We start from the raw sequence: 19,582 nt of genomic DNA on the forward strand, positions 1-19,582 counted from the left end.
TATCTAACACTAGTCAAATTAGCTCAAATAAGCAAAAAAAAACCCTCTCCACAATGCTGGAAATGTAAAGAAAATGTAAAAAAAAAGGCACATATTTTCACCTTTGGTGGAGCTGTCCAAAAATTAAAAAGTTTTAGAAAAAAATACACAAATTTGTACAAAAAAAATTGAGACAAAATTTTAAATATGTTGCCTTAAAATGATCTATTGGGAATTTTCCAAGACATTCCTGCTCCTAATAACATGAATTTATTTTTGCATCATTCTACAGTGGTGAGAATCTTGATAGCAAAAAACTGGAAGAATAAGAAGACACCGAATTGTAAGAGCCTGGCTGGATTCCCTAATTGATGTGAGAAATATAGATGAACTCTCTAGCCATCTGAAAGATTTACCATTGGATCGATTTGAAGCTACCTGGAGGATGTTTGACCATTTCTTAGAAGAGAAAAAAGAATAAAAATTAATTATTAAGAACAATGCATATAATTCCAGTAAAAATTATTACTAAAACACTGAGATAATTTATATACTTTCTAGGATTATCTCTTCTAGTTTTTAGTTTCCCCCCGAAATATACGATCTATGTATTGAGTAAACTTAATAAGCTAGACATTTTAATACTATTAGAGTTTTAGTTGAATTGTTTTTTTCTGTTTTTTCTTCTTTTTATTCATTTGCATTAACTGATAGTGTGACTCACTTTTATACATTTAATACATCAACTTGTTTAGGCCAAAAACTTTTGTTACTAATGATTATAGATATTTATAATGAATAATTGAAACAATCTTTTTTTAAAAGATTCTCTTGAGTCTCAGTAAAGAAGTCAAGGAAGATATGTAATGGAATTTAATTTTTAATACCAATTCAGTTTTGTTACTAATTCAAACATCAAATGTTATTCAAGTTGCTTTTATAATTTGTATATTTTATTTTTAATTTCAATTTAATAAAAATATATTTAATGATAAAGTGTCATATATAATTACAAAGAACAAAATGCCTCACACAATTGTGGAAATAGTCAAAAATTGTTCTTAGGAACCAACATAGAAAACAAATTGCTGAAATACCACTGTCAAATGGGGTCACAAATTCTAGAATTAGGGATATATTGGCTGATGTTCTGTATAAACATGGAGGAACTTAAAAAAGTGACTGCCCTTTGGACTACAGTTGGATAAAAGTATAAGTGAAGCTTAGTGCAGCCAATTCTTGGTCTTTGTGAGATAGGCCAGTGATATTCACATTAAAAAAGATTTTCTTTTCTGTGAGCTTCTACTTACTACCAAAAAAGCTACTGATGTGCTCCAAGCAGCTGCGTAGCTACCACAGGGAGGGGCATGCCCCACCCCAGGCACACACTATTGGCATCTCATGGGGGTGGAAAATCACTCACACACCCCTCCCCCTTCCCCATCCCCAAGACCCGGCAGAAGCCTGAAGCAGCCTGGCTGGCCCAGCTAGTGTGCTTTTCCAGGTGGTTGCTCTTTGCAGCCGGCTGAACTAAGGCAAGTGCGGGGTGGGGTCAGGGCCTCACAGGGGGGTGGGGTCCCACGGGGACACAGGGCCAGTGAGGGGTGGGGCCCAGGTGCCCTTTTGCCCCAGGCACCATTTGCCTCCCCCCCAATGCCACTGGCTCCAAGTAATGAATTAATTGTTTTCAAGAAATGGATTTGACTAGAGAACAAAATTGAGTTTCATATGGACCAATGGTGCACCTTCCATGCTGGACATTAAACCTGGCTTCAGAGCTTTAGTGAAGTCAGAGGTCCCAGAAGTGATAACCCTACATTATTTTCTAAATTGTCATGCATTAGCATAGAAAACTTCCTCCAAAGCTCAAATTACCCATGTTCACTGCTATACAAGTTATAAACTTCAGTTTCAGTTACTGAATCATAGGCCCCTTTCGCACACGTAAAATAATGCATTTTCAAACCACTTTCACAACTGTTTGCAAGTGGATTTTGCTATTCCGCACAGCTTCAAAGAGCACTGAAAGCAGTTTGAAAGTGCATTATTCTGCATATGCGGAATGAGCCAGACTCTTCAAAATACACTGCAAAAACGTTGAAGCCAAACCTGAAGTTTTGTTGTAACACAGATACGTTTTCTGACTTTCACACAGACAAGTCTTAACTTGTGTTATGGAATGAAGAAGTGACATAGCCATATTTCTTCAAAAACAGGAAAAGAAATTGTGTGAAGAATTTGAAACCCAAAGCTCCATTGTACCCTTGTCCTAGCTCACAGATATATTCTCACACTTGAATGACCTCAACATTTCAGTTCAAGGATCAGAAGTCACTATTTTGATGTGAGTGAGAAGGTTGCTGACTTCAACAAAATACTGGAACTTTAAAGAGACATTTGCTGCAACGCAACTATGCAAATTTTCCTTCTATGGAAAATATTTCTTTTCTGATCAGAAGTTTACAGAGAATATCTCAGAGTAGCTTCAAGGCAATATTTTGACTCATCTGAATAATCTCATGGACTCTTTTAATAATAATTTTACTAAACATGAACTGAGGATTATATGTGGATTCGAAATCCTTTCACATTTAATTTGAACTCCATGGATGATGCAGATATGCAGAAGGATGACTTTACTGATATGTAAATCAAAGCCTTGTTTAAACAAAATTTCTTCAATCAAAACCTGGATGAATTTTAGCACTCTCGAGTCAAATGACTTCTTACCCTGTTCTGGCAAAGAAAGCTCTTTCAGCTTTAATCCTATTTCCAACAATTTATCTCTGTGAATCTGCATTTTCAACTTTTGTCAGCATTAAGACCCAAGCTAAAAATCAGTTGGATGGCAGACATGATTTGCATTTAACATTGTTTAAGATTGTTCCTTGGATAACTAGTCTTATTTAGGATAAACAACAACTTCCATCACATTGAAGTGATTTTGAAATTTTCCTTTTTCAGTGTATGTACTGGACTAATAGAATTTTTTTAAAAAATACTGGTCTTCTTTTATAAAACCGTTTCGCTGCTTATGTTTGTGTACATTTCAGTGATCTTGCATTTTTCAGTCCATTTCAGGGCCTAAATTTTTACTAAATTTTCAGAGCAGTTACTTCCCAAACTGCTAACATTTATCTTGACAATTATTCTGACCACCATCCTCTTCTTTAAAGCTATAGCTGTCTTTGCAGGATTAAGCAGAAAGCATCTAGCAATAGTAACAGAATAATTTTTTCTACTAAGTTTTAGGCTCTGGATGAAAAAAAAAAGTTTGGATTTTTATGCTCTAAAATGCAAAATCATCCTGACTAAAGTTTAGGCAGAATTCATGAGAGAGGTCTTTCACAAGGGGTGTGTGACAGCAAAAGGTTTAAGATCAACTGGCCTATTCCAACTCAAAGCATTGTTGTTAGAATAAAATAGATGAGTTGAGAACAGTGCAAACTGGGAGCCAGTGTGGTGCAATGGTTAAGAGTGGTACACTCCAATCTGAAGAACCAGGTTTGATTCCCCACTCCTCTACATGAGTGGAAGTCTCTAATCTGATGGACTGGGTTGTTTCCCTACTCCTCCACATGAAACCTGCTGGGAGACCTTGGGCTAGCCACAGTTCTTTCAGAACTCTCTCCGCCCCACTTACCTCACAAGGTGCCTGTTTGGGGAAAGGAAGGGAAGGAGTTTGAGAAAAGCAGGATATAAATCCAAACTCTTCTTCTTTGACTTTTTGTCTCCACTGGGTCAAAAGGTGGGGTATAGATGAAATAAAATAAAAATAAAAACAAAACAAGGAAAATGGGGTATAGTTTTCCAAAGCTGTGATTGATTCCAGTGATTTTTGCACGTTTAATAGAAGAGAATGTACTGCACTAAACAGCAATGAAACTTTATTTCATTTCACACATTTCCTTAGCAACTATTTAATCTCTGAATAATAGCAGACTTCTGCCAAAGTAGATGTTAACATTGCAAAATCTATATCCAGATAATCTATTGAAGGATCTCTCAGTTCAATTTCATTGTAATTGAAATGAACTGCCTGCCAATTTGAACACTGTTTTTCTCTTTACCAACTTAATTGTCCCAGAGGTGAAAAAGTTAATCAAGTGTTCAAAACAGTGAGATTTTTTTTAAGGGAAAGATGCATGGCCACCAGAAATCTTCACTTCCCAAACTGCTAACAATGGTCATGACATTTATTTTGACCTCCATCCTCTTTTTAAAAACTATATTTGTCTTTGTAGAATTAAACAGAAAGCACCTAGCAATAGTAGAAGAATAATTAATTGTGCTTGTATGACAAATCATAGTCTAGGTAGAGCAAGATGTCTCAAAGTAGAACTGGATATTTGGGACATTTTAAATGTAATACTTGTAGTAAATGCTGATTGCCAACAAAACACTTGTAAAACCTTTGGGAGAACACTTACCATCTGGTCACTTCTGAAATACTTCCCTTGAAAGCAATGGAGTCATTCTATTGGCACAAGCTCAGAGATCTTGTCCTGCAAGCTTTTGATTGTGTCCATTAAATATGGACACAACTAGGGATAGCCTGTATAAGACCTAAAACTCAGCTGAACCACACCTCTTATGTGCAACATACTAACATATGGAGAAAGTAAGACAAAAACATTCTTCCTGAGCAACATGGTTAATACAACATGACGATATAAAGGTACTGCAAAGCTGAATTTTGCATTTAATTTGAAGGATTGTTATTGTTCATCACAATGTCTGCTGGTTATAGTACTGCACACTGTTACACAATGATTCAAGAAATGTCCTTTGCTAGATCAAAAGTGGCATTCTTACACTGTTCTGGTATTAAATATAATTTAGTTGAAAACCAAATAAAAAAGGATTTACTGATCTTCATTAAATTATAATCTATTTTTTTCTCAGCAACAGTTTTTCTTTGTTAGACATATCATTGCTTTTCTGCCTCAGTTAGTACTACATTTTCACCAAACAGTTCCTGATATGTTGAAAAGTTTAATCAGTTTGTTGCCACCAGAAGATTATACCTGACAGATGCCATACAAAAATCTAAGGTACCATCAGTCAAAGGCCCCTTCCGCACACTCAAAATAATGTGTTTTCAAACCACTTTCACAACTGTTTGCAAGTGGATTTTGCTATTCCACACAGCTTCAAAGAGCACTGAAAGCAGTTTGAAAGTGCATTATTCTGCATGTTCGGAATGAGCCAAAATTTTAAAAATGTTGAGTGAACTTTTCCAAATAGGTCCAAATGGTGGTTACTGGGCCTTTTGGAAAGACATGGCATTCTGGTTCTAGCTTTTCCTTAGGGAATTAGCAAATTGAACACAGAGTTTGACAAACACACCAGTGCACAGACATTAAGAAATGTTTTACAGACCCTAAATTCTACTAAATCCTAATTAAACAAATAGTATGAACTAAAAGAGATGAAAAAAAATATATGAGCCTGATTCAGTGGCTGATTATACACTGCTGCTCTGCCCCGCAGAGAGGGGAAAAGATTTCTGTACTGACACACTGTGTGTCATGGCACCATAAATCTCAAAAGTCCTGTGGTTAGTGTAAGCAGGGAAACTCCAATGTTTTCCCTTGCTTCAGGGTTTCCACTCCTTCTGGTCTCCCCCCGCCCACTCCTTACAAGCATCTCTGGGGTATCTACAGCTAGCTTTTGTGAAAAGCGCAAAAATATTAATATAACAGAGAAATATTTCTATAACACAGAAATATTGATACAGCATAGAAATATTGATACAAAAATGTACAGGGCTTTAAAAACAAAGCTGGCAATCTTGCAATGATCGGGAGCAACCAGGAAGTGGGGGCAGGCAAGTTGCGCAGCAGCAGTGTGCCGCCTCCTCGCCTGTAAACAGAGAAATTAGAGGCAACCCCTCTATGATCCCACTGTGCAGCGAAGAGCCCAGAGGAAAACACTCCATGCATAACATGCCAGTGATTGATTTAAGTTCTTTGAGGCTTGTTGATGAAAAAAAAACAGCAAGGTGAAATGTGAAATGGAAAATCTCTACAACAGCTGCCTGTGTTGGTGGTGCAAAGACTCATACAGCCACTCCCCCAAGACATTTTTGTTATCCAGGAGTTTGGAGCCAGTATTGGGAACCCATTGTAGAGCTGGGGGCTCAACAGCTAGAACAAATCTGAGATCATAGGAGCTAACTTTATATCCCCAGAAGTGTAAAGTTAGAAGGAGAAATAAGATGCTTCTCAAAGCAGATTGGGATGAAGTGAGGGAGTGAAAAGATTCAAACCTGACTGGTTAATCAGTAAGATAACAAGGGGTGGGGGGAGGAGTTGGGGCTTGGTTACTCCTTTGACAAAGTTTATGTCCCAACTGAAACAACAACCTCAGTTATATGGTGCCCATTTGTTGGAAGGGAAAAAAAGTCAGAGATTGATGGGCTGATGCATCCAATCTTATCTAATAAGGCAGATCCTGTTATTGTTCATGGAAGGCTGGATTTAATTAACTGAGACTATTACCTTATGATTGGGGGGGGGGGGGGTTGAGCTCACATTTGTTTTGTTTTTCCCAAGCATACTCTCTTTTTGAAATGATGCACTACTTCATTTCGCTTCCTTCACGTTCCAGATTAAAGGCAAACACCTTTAATTATGCAATGACAGTAGTGACATAGACAGTTTCCCATGTGCTGTTGTGGTTCATACAAATGTAAACTTTGTGTTACTATAGCCCTGGGAGCCCAAGACCATTTCTTCTTTGTGCTCATCAATGTATGTGTTATGTTGGCACAGGTCCTTTCTTGGAACCAAGGGTGCCCTCACAGCCTCTTATGATTTTAGAGAACCAGGTTTGTTTGGAACTGTAAACCTTCCCCTCAGTTACAAAATGTTCTTAGACTAGCAAGTATAAATGCTTTGGGTTCACATGCATGAGGTAAGTGAGGCAGAAGTTGTATATAAATAACAAAGATTTATTTATTTACAGGCTGGTTTTAAGAAACCAGTCAGCAGCACAGGTCTTCAGATAGTTCAAGGAGAAACCTGATTGAGGCACATACGTTAAAGCTAGTTATGACTCTGGAGTCTGATTTGAATTATGTTTTGTATAATAAGCTTTCATTGCCTACGCACTACATTGGATCTTTTCACACAAAAAAGATTTCACCTGCAATTAGACTAAATGGTACAAGGTCTGCTCTTCATCAGAGACAGACCTAAAAACTAGGTACTCTGCCCTCTCCCAGAGACAGAGATAGTCACTCTGCCATGCTACCAGGCAGAGCTACCCTTCAAACTACTCTCTTGCTGAGGCAGACCCAAATTATCACTGCACTCTTGCCAGGGCAGATCTAAACTAACCTCTGCTGTACTTCCCTCCAACATTCCATCCCTGCCCTCTCCCCACGAAAGATGACTGAATGCTGCAGCAGCTCTCTGATAGGTTCAGGGATGTTTTTCACTTTGGGGCAGAACAGCCTCCTGTCCATCACATGTGTGTACTCTGTTTAGAAATTTGAAAATCAAGTCTCATGATGTCTGAGACAATCAAAAGCTTGACTTAGTTTTCTCCCAGCAAAAATGAACCCCAAAGTGTTGTCTTCTTAAAAAGATTCATACAGGCCTATGGGTGAACAAAATGTTGCTGTAAAGGGTTAATAAAGCTTGACAAATTCAAATACCATTTTATTCAAGATTACTTTTACCATTTTGATCACCATTAATAGCTTACTTTAGTAAAAGTAATTTCAATTTTTTCTTTTTCACCTGTCTTCAAATTAAGTGAGATTCATTGGTCGATGAAGTGGAAATTCTTTTAGTTTAATTGTCATAAGGGATGAATTTGTTTTGAATATGTGATGAATATATACAGATTCATTTTCAATCCTAATGAATTTTTAATAACCTTTCCCATCAGCAAATGAGTTGAATTTCAAATTTATCTCTGAAAACAACTAAAAATTATGAAATTGATAGCGGAGCCAGGAGAGAATCCCGCTCCTGGAATATGTCTGAACTAAAAACGATTGGAAAATTTATTCTGTCTTGTATTTGTTTAGGTAGAAACTGATTTGTATTAGGTAGAAATAGGATTTGTAAGTTTCCCTGTATTTGTGCTTGTATGGAACCTCCTTGGCCCAGGGCAGAGAGCCATCTCTGCCCCACCCGGACTTATCCCATTCACGTGTAAAGTCTCCTGATGCACGCGGACAAAGGGAAACCTCAGCCTGCGCCTTTGCCCTGCACCTCAATCTCGTCAAAGGCAGGCAGATAAGGGGGGACTCCACCGCCATCAGCTCTTTGCTTCCTGACCCCGGACACCTGAAGAAAACCTTTGTGTGTCCCCCGTCACAGTGGACACGCTTACATCGCCTCGCCATTTCCTGCTCTGGCCTTGCCAAACTTGAGAAGGGGATGCCTCCATCGGACACTGATTGGTTCCTGCATGTTTACCAAAATGAATGATTGGATTTGTTTTGGAGCTAATGGTGGTGGGCTGTCTTTGATTCTCCCGGGCTCCTGACGGGAGAAAGTGTACTTAAGGTGTTGTAAGGCTGCTAGGCAGCGCAGTTGTTGTGCGGAAGGGAGGTGCTGACACTTAGGTCAGCATCTCAATAAATCACTTTTATTTATCCGAGCCTTGTCGGGTCTTGCTTGGGTTCCCTAGCTTCGCCGAGATGGCGGGAGGATACCTTCCTGGGGAGGCTTGGAAAGTGTTATCCTTTGGAGCAAGCTGCGGTAACAAAAAAATGGGATTTCCTCTTGAGAGCACTACCATAATAAATATTTTGTTTTTATCTATCTCACATGATCTTTCCTATAATCAATGTATCAAATGATTCCTAAGCCTTGAAAATGCCCCAACTCAAGATTAGTATATTGGTGCAACACAGGGCTTAAAAGGGCATTACTCTGTTTAGGATTTCAGTGTAAATTGCTCTTTGAGATGACATTAATGCAAAATAAAAAAAACCCAAATCTGGATTTTAAAAAGTTACAATATGTGTGTCCTAGGTCTCATCCAAGTGCAACTGAATGTTTAAGGTTTATTTTCCTTCCAAACCCTAGGCCACCACAAACTGCCGCTGAAACTTCTCTTAGTTTCCAAATAGATTATTCCATTGAGAATATTGGGAATGGTAAAACATGAGTCCAAAACTCATTGGGACATATAAAACTAGTCTCAACGATGAAAAAAAGCAGACACAACCTTGCAAGTTAGACTCCATTTTGGTTTGTATCGTATTTCCTACTTCCCATTTTTGTGCTGTGACCAGCTATAGCACCAGCAAACAAGATATCTAATCATCAAACAAACAGAAGCCACAGATTCAGGAGAGGGAAAACAATCATACTGCTTCAGTCATGCTAACTGGATCAGAATAGTTATCCCAAGGAGAAGCCATTCCAGTGTTTGGCCTCTACACTGTTAATCAAGATTTCTAATCAACATGCCCTTAGCCACAAGAAGAACCGCCACATTTTCAAATTACGTAACCTACTCCAAACACAATCCTTCCCCTGGAAAACTCCCCCTTTTTAGTTTACCTGGAATCATTCTCAAGACCCTATTTGCCCCATTAGGCCCCTCCATTCTTCTGACCCCTGGCCCAAACGTGATCAGGCTGGTCTCTACAAGGGCCCCTACCTGGTGGAACAGGCTTCTGAGGGAGATCAGGGCCCTGAGAGACCTGCAGAGTTTTTGCAGGGCCTGTAAGACGGACCTATTCTGCCAGGCACTTGGCCAGCCTGGTTAAGTACATTGTTACCTTTCCATCTGGCCTCCTGTGGGTATGAAGGGGGGAGGGTTTATGACGCCATCGGATGTTTTATGGTTCCTGTTTTACGGAGGGTACATGGAGTTGTTTTATATTGTGTTTTAAAACTATGTTTTAAGATTTATGTTTTATTTCATGTTCACTGCCCTGAGCCCTTCGGGGGAGGGCAGTTTATAAATTTTAATAATAATAATAATAATAATAATAATAATAATAATAATAATAATAATAATAATAATAATAATAATAATAATAATAATAATAATAATAATAATAATAATAATAAACAACTAACATGAGTACACTTTGATCAGAATGTTCTGGACATGAACAAATCTACCCCTCCATTCTGAAATGAAACCTTTCCAATTAGTCTCCAGCTGGTTGGAATTAATGAAGATTATTCCATGCCTCTTAACAAACACTATGATCTTGAAGGAATAGTATGCTCATTCCCAGCTAAACAATACCTGTTTTTTGAACCCTCTGAGCTCATGAGAACAGAAAAAGAATGTTACTAGCCTCCTGGCAAAAAAAAATTTTCTTTTGACACTAACCCTCTTGGCTTAGCAAAAGGTCAGCAAGCTGGAGATCTTTATTGCCTACTAGCAGGGCCCGGCCATGCATTGCTATGGCTCAGATTAGAAGGGGGGCCACAGGGCAACTTCCTCCTGGCGGCCGCTCAAGGAGAGCATGGGCGTCGAGAGGGACAGGGCGGGGGGCACATGACCTGTTAGGTTTTTCAGCCCCCCTCCCTTGGCTGCAGTCAACTCTGGGCCAGGACTGGGTCCAATCGGCCGGCCCTGTGCGTTTCCCGACGGCGGCTGTCTCGCCTGTTCCCGCCATCCCTGCGCTTGTGTGTTCCTCTGGCGGCGGCCGCCTGGACGTGTCCACTGCTTGTTGTAATGCACACATATGGGCTGGCGTGAGGAACAGGCCGGGGGGCACAGGAACATTCAGTTCTCTCTTCCCCCCACCCCCGCCTCCGCCTCCGCCTCCGCCTCCAGCGAGCTTGGGGCCGGGACTGGGGCCCAACGGCTGGGCCTGTGCTTCTCCTGACAGCGGGCGTTGCGGTTCCTCCTAGCGGCCAGTCGCTCACGCCTTCCTCCAGTGGGGGCTGTTTGGCTTTGTTCAACATCTCCTTCACGTCACACAGACGGGCTGGCGCATGCACACCGAGTTCGAGTCCCGTTTTTGGAGTTTCACGTGACGCAGGTGTGTTCCCTGAGCCCGGCAAAGGGCGCATTACCTACTTGCCAAGGGAAGGGACGCCATGTGAAAATTTGGGGGTGATCCATCAAGCTGTTTCCGAGTTCGACCGTTACCAACAAATAGACAGTTAGCTTTTAATATATATAGATGTATACTAAGGTCAGCTTTTGCAAAAAATCCGAAGAAGAGCAAAATAAAGTTTACAAATTTTATTTAGGGATAATAGGGGCACACAACCACACAATAATCAAAGCAGCAGAACACACACACAGTCCTAGGATAAGCAGTTTTGAGAGGATAGCTCTGGAATTGATGAAGGGAATTTGGAGAGTAGGAGTTATAGTCACTTGATCATGGAGTGGAAAGGTCCGATGAACAGAACTGAGTGACCAGCACTAGCTCTGGTAGAAGAAAGAAAATGCATTGGGAACAATATCAACAGACAGAGTGGTGTCCAAAGATATTGAATATTAGCTACTGGGAGAGGGAGCTTCTATAGAGAAAAAGGGACCCTCAGGGTTATGCAAAGGACGAAGGTGAGTCTTGCCTTTCCATGAAAAGACAAGAGGTAGCCATCAATTTTAAGTGTTGAGTCATTAATCTAATGGTTTGAGTACTTAACCTGATAAACTAAATTGGGAGTGCTCAGAGCTGAGTCAATCACAGCTATAAAACAATGGCTATGTAGATAAAGAGGTTGTTGGAGAGAGATTAGTCGGAGAGGGTTAATACAATAGTGGCATGAACACTTGGGGCAAATACATTAACAAGTCCTTTTTCTTCGCAGAATGAATAATCCAGAGCTGGAGATGGAAAAACTTTCCAATGCAGAGGCACTGTGTTCTTTCAATCCCTTTAAGAAGGGTGTGAGGCAGGTACTTTGCATGGCAGATATGGGTGAGTGCAAGTCCAGACAGATTTTACTGTGTCCTTGTGGATGTACTAGCCAATGCCGAGAACGGGCTCCCTATTTTGGCACAGCACTGCTAGGCACCCCAAGGGTTGGCAGGATGAGTAAAGACACTGTTGTCTTAAAAACAGGATTCCCCCAACCCACCATGGGTCAGTGGAAGCCTCTGTCAGGAACCCTCTGACTGATTTGCAACAGCATTGCCCCTGCCCCTGAGCAATGGGCTCATGGGACAGAAAGTAAGGATAAGTTGACTGTGTAGCACCCACCTGCCAAACCATCCAGATCTGGATAGGTGCTGGCTTGCTAGCTGGCTGGCAAGAAAGCACCATGGAGCACTCCCTCTCCTTCTGTCATAGTCCTGCCTTATTACCCGCAGAGAGAGTCTGCAGCTCCACAGCTCCTAGGGGCTGGCTGGCTGGCTGGCATGCCAGGCTATGTAGGAAGAAAGCGGCACACAAACATGAGTGCAAGACATGCTTCTTCTTTTTGCCTATGGACTATACAGCAGCTGCAATTTCTAAATACACTTCAAGAGTAGCCCCAGGCAGACTGCATCACAATAGTCTAATCTAGATGTAACTAAGGTATGGATCACTGTGGCTAGATCTGACTTACCCAGGAACAGACACAGTTGACACCCCAACCATAAATGGGCAAAAACACTCTGAGCCACCTGTTGTTTTATTAATGGTGACCAAAATGTCACGCAGTGACAAACCTGGCTTTGATTCAAAGAGAGTAAAACCCCATCCTAAACAGAGGAGATGTAAAGACTCAAGTTTGCCTTTCTACTAACCCAGAGAACCTTTGTCTTGCCCGGATTAAATTTCAGCATGTTCACCCTCATCCAACCCATTACTGACTCTAAGCACCAGTTATGGTCATCAACAGAATCAAAATTAGGTAGAAAAGAAAAGCTGGATATCACCTGTCTATTGGTGACACTGCAGCCCATAACTCCTGATGACCTCTCCCAGTGGCTTCATATGCATCCTAAATAGCACATGAAACCCTGCAGCACCCAGAGGAGGAATCCTTCAACACTATATTCTGAGATCAAATCACCAGATAGTACTCAAACCACTGTAATGTGTGCACTAGTTAGGATATTCTGGCCGAACTCCATCAGAACTAGAAGGGTCACATTCTCCCTGCCTATTTCTTGAGAAGTTATTAACCAAGCCAACCAAAGCAATCTCTGTTCCAAATCCTGGCCTAGAGGATGAATCCTCCCTCCCTCCCAAAAACTTTTGTCTTACAATATATTTTCTGCTTTAGAATAAATGGCTAACACCCAGTCCAGAGGGGGAGGCTGATATGGCCCAAGGGAGTGTCAGAGGTCTGTGCCGATGTGTTCCCCCCCATCCCCAGCATAAAGGGTACACATGAGCAAAAATGACAGCTTGCGGGCACTATTCACCTATGCAGTGGCCAAACTTGGAAATGGGTGCAGCCAGGGAGTTACGCCAGTATCCAAGTGAATACTTGCAGAGGGAGGGGTGGGTCAGGGGCATTCCTAGGGTGGGGCGAACTTTAGTGTGGTGTAAGCCTGTTTAGGCTATGGGGCGATTCAGGCAGCAAGAGGGTTTTTACATTTCCCTCCTTTCCGCACCACCCAAAGCCCCTTTGGAGGTGGCACAGTGCTGCCTTCACCACACCATCTCTGGCTGTTGCAGTACCCTCCCCCTCATCTGGATTGGGCTATAAGGAAAGCATGTCCTGGAATGTATCCTTTCTGATGGCAGAAAATAATTGCATGTTAAAAAGTCCTTCTATATGACAGAAATTGAACACTGAAGCCTAGATTTCCCCCCTAAATGCTAACTTTGTCTCTACAGTAAGCTTTTAATTTAGAGAATATTCAAACAGGCAAAAGCCCACCTGCTGCGTAAAGAGCTGCAAAAGGTAATTTGTGCAGCTCAGTTTTCAGTCACCAAATTGTTTTGCTGTGGCTCTTCAAAGGTAAGAAAGGAGCTCTTTTTGTAGAACTTAATGACCATCAATAAACCCATTAACCTCAGGATTGCTGCACAAATAGTTGAATCAATTACTGTTGCTGTAATGAGACTGTGGAAGAAAAGGTTCCATTGAAGTAATTGTGTAGGAGAGTAACTGTCTATAAAGTCTGAAGCATTGTGATCACCTACACAGCCACTCTTTTAGAAGACCTGAGGTACCAAACAGACATTTTATACACATTTATTTTAGGAAAACTGAGGAGGTTTGATAGAAACAGAAAAAGTTACTAGGTTTGCAAGCAAGTTCACCAGTTTTGCAAGTAAGTAAAATAAAAATATTCTATTAGTACATCTTTTCTCCACCAGCATGTACTTCAAATCTACATAGAAAAGGATTGCCTACCTTGTGAAAATTTCGGAAATATGCTGCCTTCTCATCAGGAAATTTTTCTAGCCTTCTTGGTCCTTTACTAGAAGCCTTCTTGAAAACCAACCAACATCTTCTGAAAATCTGCAAGCAGAGTAAATGAGTTGTTACATTTTAGTTGTCTAAGCAACACATTGTAATCCCTGTTGAGTCAGCCTGGCAGATTTAGAAGACATAATGATTTGGGGGTGTGGGAGGGGAGAATCATGCCACCTTACATTCCTGAGAGCCTACAGCTGTGACTGACCTGTTAGACATCAAACAGCAAATGAAATCCACTCCAAACATTTATATGTTATTCTTTCCTGCTCTTTCCTATTACTCTCTCAAGATTTCCACTTATTTCTTTGGCAATTCTATATTTCATGTGATACTATACATTTAGCACAAACAGCCTCTTTCTCAATACAACACAGATTGACTTTGTCTCCAGGACAGAATACTATCTCTCTGTTCAGCACATAATATTTTCTTTCTCTCAAGTTCTGTGCACACTCTGATTCATTTTAGCTAAGACTGACCCCATCAGTCTCTGGCACAGACTGCTGTCTCTCTCCCAAGTTATATGCACACTCCCTCTGATTCAGTTCAACACAGACTCTACTCAGCCACTCTCCACTGTCAACCAATCGTCTTGCTCTCTCATCCTCCTTTCACCCCCCCTTCCTTCTACAACTTACCTATCAATTTAAAGAAATATATACACACAAACAACAATTTAAAACATTGCAGAGGCCCTTACACCTGTTGGGGCAAATGCACTGATGCAATCCTGTACCACCTCCATCAGTCCATACACACACACACACACACACACACACACAAATCACTAGGCTGTAAAGTATGCAGGCTTTATTGACTGTGTAATTTAAAATGAACATGTGGTAAAAAGCACTTTTTTGAAGACACATTTCCACCCATCCCCCTCCAGGAATGTGTAAATTCTACTTAAGAAGTTGTCTACCTAGGAAGTTTTCAATAATAATTTATCTAGTCAAATATCATACTCTGGAAAAGGTATCACAACCATAAATTGATGTTGATCAATATTTGCTGATAATCTATGGATATGTACAAATAGTAGCCCAATGTAATGGTTAATGATAAACGAAGTAATTTAAAATCCCAAACAGTGCAATCAAGGGGGGGATGGAGAGCAAAAGTGAAGAGGTACACCAGCATAAGTCAGAATTCTGTAGGCACAGTGCCCTGGTGCCACCCTGCCAGCCTCTACCACCATTACAGCTCCACAGTAGCTACCTGTCAGCAGGCCAGCAGTACACATTCCTGTGCCAATGTGGAAGTCATCTAGCAGTGGGGTGTGGTAGGAGGTAGTCAGCACCCTAAGCCACTTCAGCCCATGAACACCTCCCCCTATCAACGGTTGAAAATTACACCAGCAAAAAAATGGTGTAGCCTACAGGCACCAGGCAAACCAATAACTCGAGTGCCCCTGAAATCAGGCTCCATCCCTGAAGACTGGAAGATGGCCAATGTCACACCAATCTTTAAGAAAGGATCTAGGGGGGACCCAAGAAATTACAGGCCAGTCAGTTTGACATCAGTTCCTGGTAAATTAGTAGAATCTATCATTAAAGATAAAATTATAAAACATGTAGAAAAGCAAGACCTGCTGAGAAAGAGTCAGCATGGCTTTTGCAGAGGCAAATCCTGTCTTACACACTTACTAGAGTTCTTTGAGGGTGTAAACAGGCGTAATGGATAAGGGTGAACCCGGTGGACATTGTCTACTTGGATTTCCAAAAGGCTTTTGACAAAGTTCCTCACAGGAGACTGTTGAGGAAAACTCAGCCAATGAAGGGAATAAGAGGGGAAGTCCTCCTATGGATTAAAAACTGGTTGAGAAACAGGAAACAAAGAGTGGGTGTAAATGGGAAGTTCTCACAATGGAGAGATGTCGGGAGTGGTGTCCCCCAAGGATCTGTTTTGGGACCAGTGCTCTTTAACCTATTCATAAATGACCTGGAAGTAGGGGTGGGTAGCGTGGTGTGGCCAGAGTTTGCAGATGTTACCAAATTATGTAGGGTGGTGAGAACCAGAAAGGATTGCAAAGAGCTACAAGCGGAGCTTGAGAAATTAGGTGAGTGGGCTCAGAAATGGCAAATGCATTTCAATGTAGCAAAATGTAAAGTGATGCACATAGGGGCAAAAAATCCAAACTTCACATACACGCTACAGGGGTCAGTGCTATCACTCACAGACCAGGAAAGGGATTTAGGCGTCTTAGTTGATAGTTCCATGGGAATGTCAACTCAATGCATGGCAGCTGTGAAAAAGGCAAGCTCTATGCTGGAATCATTAGGAAAGGAATTGGGAGATAAAACTGCAAAGATTGTCATTACCCTTATATAAAGCAGTGGGTGCGGCTACACTTGGAGTACTATGTCCAGTTCTGGTCGCCGCATCTCAAAAAGGATATTGAGGAGATAGAAAAAGTGCAGAGAAGGGCAACAAGGATGATTGAGGGACTGGAGCACCTTCCCTATGAGGAGAGGCTACAGCGTTTGGGACTCTTTAGTTTGGAGAAGAGACGTCTGAGGGGGGATATGATTGAAGTCTATAAAATTATGCATGGGGTAGAAAATGTTGACAGAAAGAAATTTTTCTCTCTTTCTCACAATACTAGAACCAGGGGGCATTCATTGAAAATGCTGGGGGGAAGGAATTAGGACTAATAAAGGGAAACACTTCTTCACATAGCGTGTGATTGAGATTGTTTTGGAATATGCTGCCACAGGAGGGTGGTGATGGCCACTAACCTGGATAGCTTTAAAAGTGGCTTGGACAGATTTATGGAGGAGAAGTGGATTTATGGCTGCCAATGCCAGATCCTCCTTGATCTCAGATTGCAAATGCCTTAGCAGACCAGGTGCTCAGGAGCAGCAGCAGCAGAAGGCCATTGCTTTCACATCCTGCATGTGAGCTCCCAAAGGTACCTGGTGGGCCATGCGAGTAGCAGAGTGCTGGACTAGATGGACTCTGGTCTGATCCAGCAGGCTTGTTCTTATGTTCTTATCTAGAGTAGAGTAACTCTGTATAGGATTGTACTACGACCCAAATTCAAAGCACCTTATACGAGATTTAACTGGGAACTTTCTTTTTTGTTTTTTTCCCCACTGGGAATCCCTGCCCTAGAACCAGTGGTGGGATCCAAAAATTTTAGTAACAGGTGGTGGTGGGATTCAAACTGTGGTGAAGTGCCAATGGGGCTGGGCGGGGCACAACGGGGGCATGGCCGGGCATTCTGGGGGTGGGGCATTCCTGGGCGGGGTTTTGGCAAGGACACAGCCGCTGCGCCGATCCTTAGGCAGGAAACGAATGAACGCAGGCGCAGGCTGCCACGGACGCTGGTGCACCTCCTGCTAGACTGCTTCAAGTTCTGCGCGCTAATGCTGAGAGGAGGGGTGTAACTAAGGCAAAAATCACATGGCAAAATCACCAATTAGTAACCCCCTCTCGGCACACACAAATAATTAGTAACCTACTCTCGAGAACCTGTGAGAACCTGTGCCTAGAATGTCCTCACGCCCCTGGAATCTGGGATATGTCCCCACGCCCTGACATCTGGGATGCTTCTGCTTTATCCACCACACCAGCAGCAATGTTCAAGATACAGCAAAAATAGCAAAAATGATAAGATGGAACAGGACAGGAAAACACAGGGATCATTGTTTCAGAGTATAAAATGACAAAGAAGTCACATGGCAACTCTTCGGGGAATTGTTTTAGATTTGTTCAAATACACACTGTGCAAGAACAAGTTCTGAGAGATTAATCATTCACCAACCACTTCATCTTCATATTCATTTAAAACCTTTGTGTGTGTGTGTGTGTGTGTGTGTGTGTATGCTGTGTATGCTGTTAGTTGCTGCATATATATATATACACACACACACATACAGAGACACACAAACATGTATACATGCATGTATGTGATGCACACTGATCTAAATGCATCACTAAATAAAGCAAAATAAGTTTCAAAGTGGCAAAACACAAATGTTCACTTGTTCACTTCGGAACTTTTAAAACAGCACTATGACATTATTTGCTTTTCTGAGAAATAAATCTACATATTAACGTGTCTCATTAAAGCGTAAAAAATTAGTCAGATATTCTTACTAGTTGAAGCTAGTGCATATAACACAGCTGCCTGGAGGAAGATATTTTGAATTGTTTACCATGGTATCAGTACCCATGCAACAATTTGTTAAGTGGGCTTGCAACATGGATCAGAATTTTCCCCAGTATAACACAGGGCCATTTTTTAAAAAGAAGGCCAGTAATCCCGGGGAGAAATTGGTATGATCTATTTGGCAAAGTGATACTGACAACTAAATGCTCAGAAGTGGCCACCCACAGAAAGATTTGTAGCATCTTATGGTTGGATCCATATTACATATGCCAAATCCAGAGCTTTGCTGAGGCACTATCTTCAGTTGCTTCATTATTAATTGATAGACATTTCAGATAACAAATGGCATTCCATAGCTGGCCAGCTCTTAATTCCCACTGACTTCATTGAGAATAAAGCAAAATTCTGTTCTGGAATGCAGTCACTGTCATTGAAATGTATATAAATGAATAATGAGGCAAAATAAAAGGAACACAGGCTGTCTTTGGAGGTACAAAAAATTACTTGAAATGCCCAACAAAGTGTATTTTCACACAATCTGCCCAGTGTGGCATGCTCTCAGTGTAAGCTGTTACTCGCTGTGGTCAGATAAAAGAATGTATTCAGAATGTATTTGAATGCTTCATTCTGGAGTCATAGAAAATTAATGCAATTGTGCTGCTCCAAGAAACACTGAATAATTCCATTATATGCATTAAATTACAGCTATGTTTAATGTATTTTCCTATAGGCAAGACGAACAAGGAACAAAGAGATACATTCCCATTAGTGAAAAGAAGGGAAACAACCCCCTTCTTTAAAATAGAAGAGTTGGATTTATATCCCCTTTTTCTCTCCTGTAAGGAGATTCAAATGGGCATACAATCAACACAGATAGCCCCAAGGAAAGCATTTCAGAAATGGAAACTCTCAGAAATCTGTGAAAAAAAAATCTGTGAATTTCCCTTCAGACATCTAGTTCTGAATCAGTCTATGGTTGCAAACATGGTAAACATCACAGGAACTCACAGGGCCTGAAATTATAGAAATAGTATCAGGAAAACATCCGTGTCTGTACACCAACATATCTTTTACAGCTATATTTTGAAAATATTGTATTGGTCATCTTTACTAGAAAATTCCTTTTGACCTTTGCCATTCAAAATGGCAGCTGCAAAATTATGATAGAAGAGGGAAA

General features: G+C 41.0%; 1 protein-coding gene across 3 annotated transcripts in view; it reads right to left on the bottom strand.

Moving 5' to 3' along the window:
* DOK6 (docking protein 6) overlaps positions 1-19,582 on the bottom strand; it is a 280,829-nt gene that overhangs the window by 160,036 nt on the left and 101,211 nt on the right. For all 3 annotated transcript variants that reach the window (XR_007245411.1, XM_048507351.1, XM_048507353.1), the window contains exon 2: positions 14,226-14,333. Coding sequence is in view for 2 of the 3 variants with exons in the window: in XM_048507351.1 (XP_048363308.1) it covers positions 14,226-14,333 (108 nt within the window). In the remaining variant the exon portion in view is untranslated. The remainder of the gene's footprint in view (positions 1-14,225; positions 14,334-19,582) is intronic.

The sequence above is a fragment of the Sphaerodactylus townsendi genome, linkage group LG09, assembly GCF_021028975.2.
Source record: "Sphaerodactylus townsendi isolate TG3544 linkage group LG09, MPM_Stown_v2.3, whole genome shotgun sequence".
In the NCBI taxonomy this organism is placed as follows: Eukaryota; Metazoa; Chordata; class Lepidosauria; order Squamata; family Sphaerodactylidae; genus Sphaerodactylus; species Sphaerodactylus townsendi.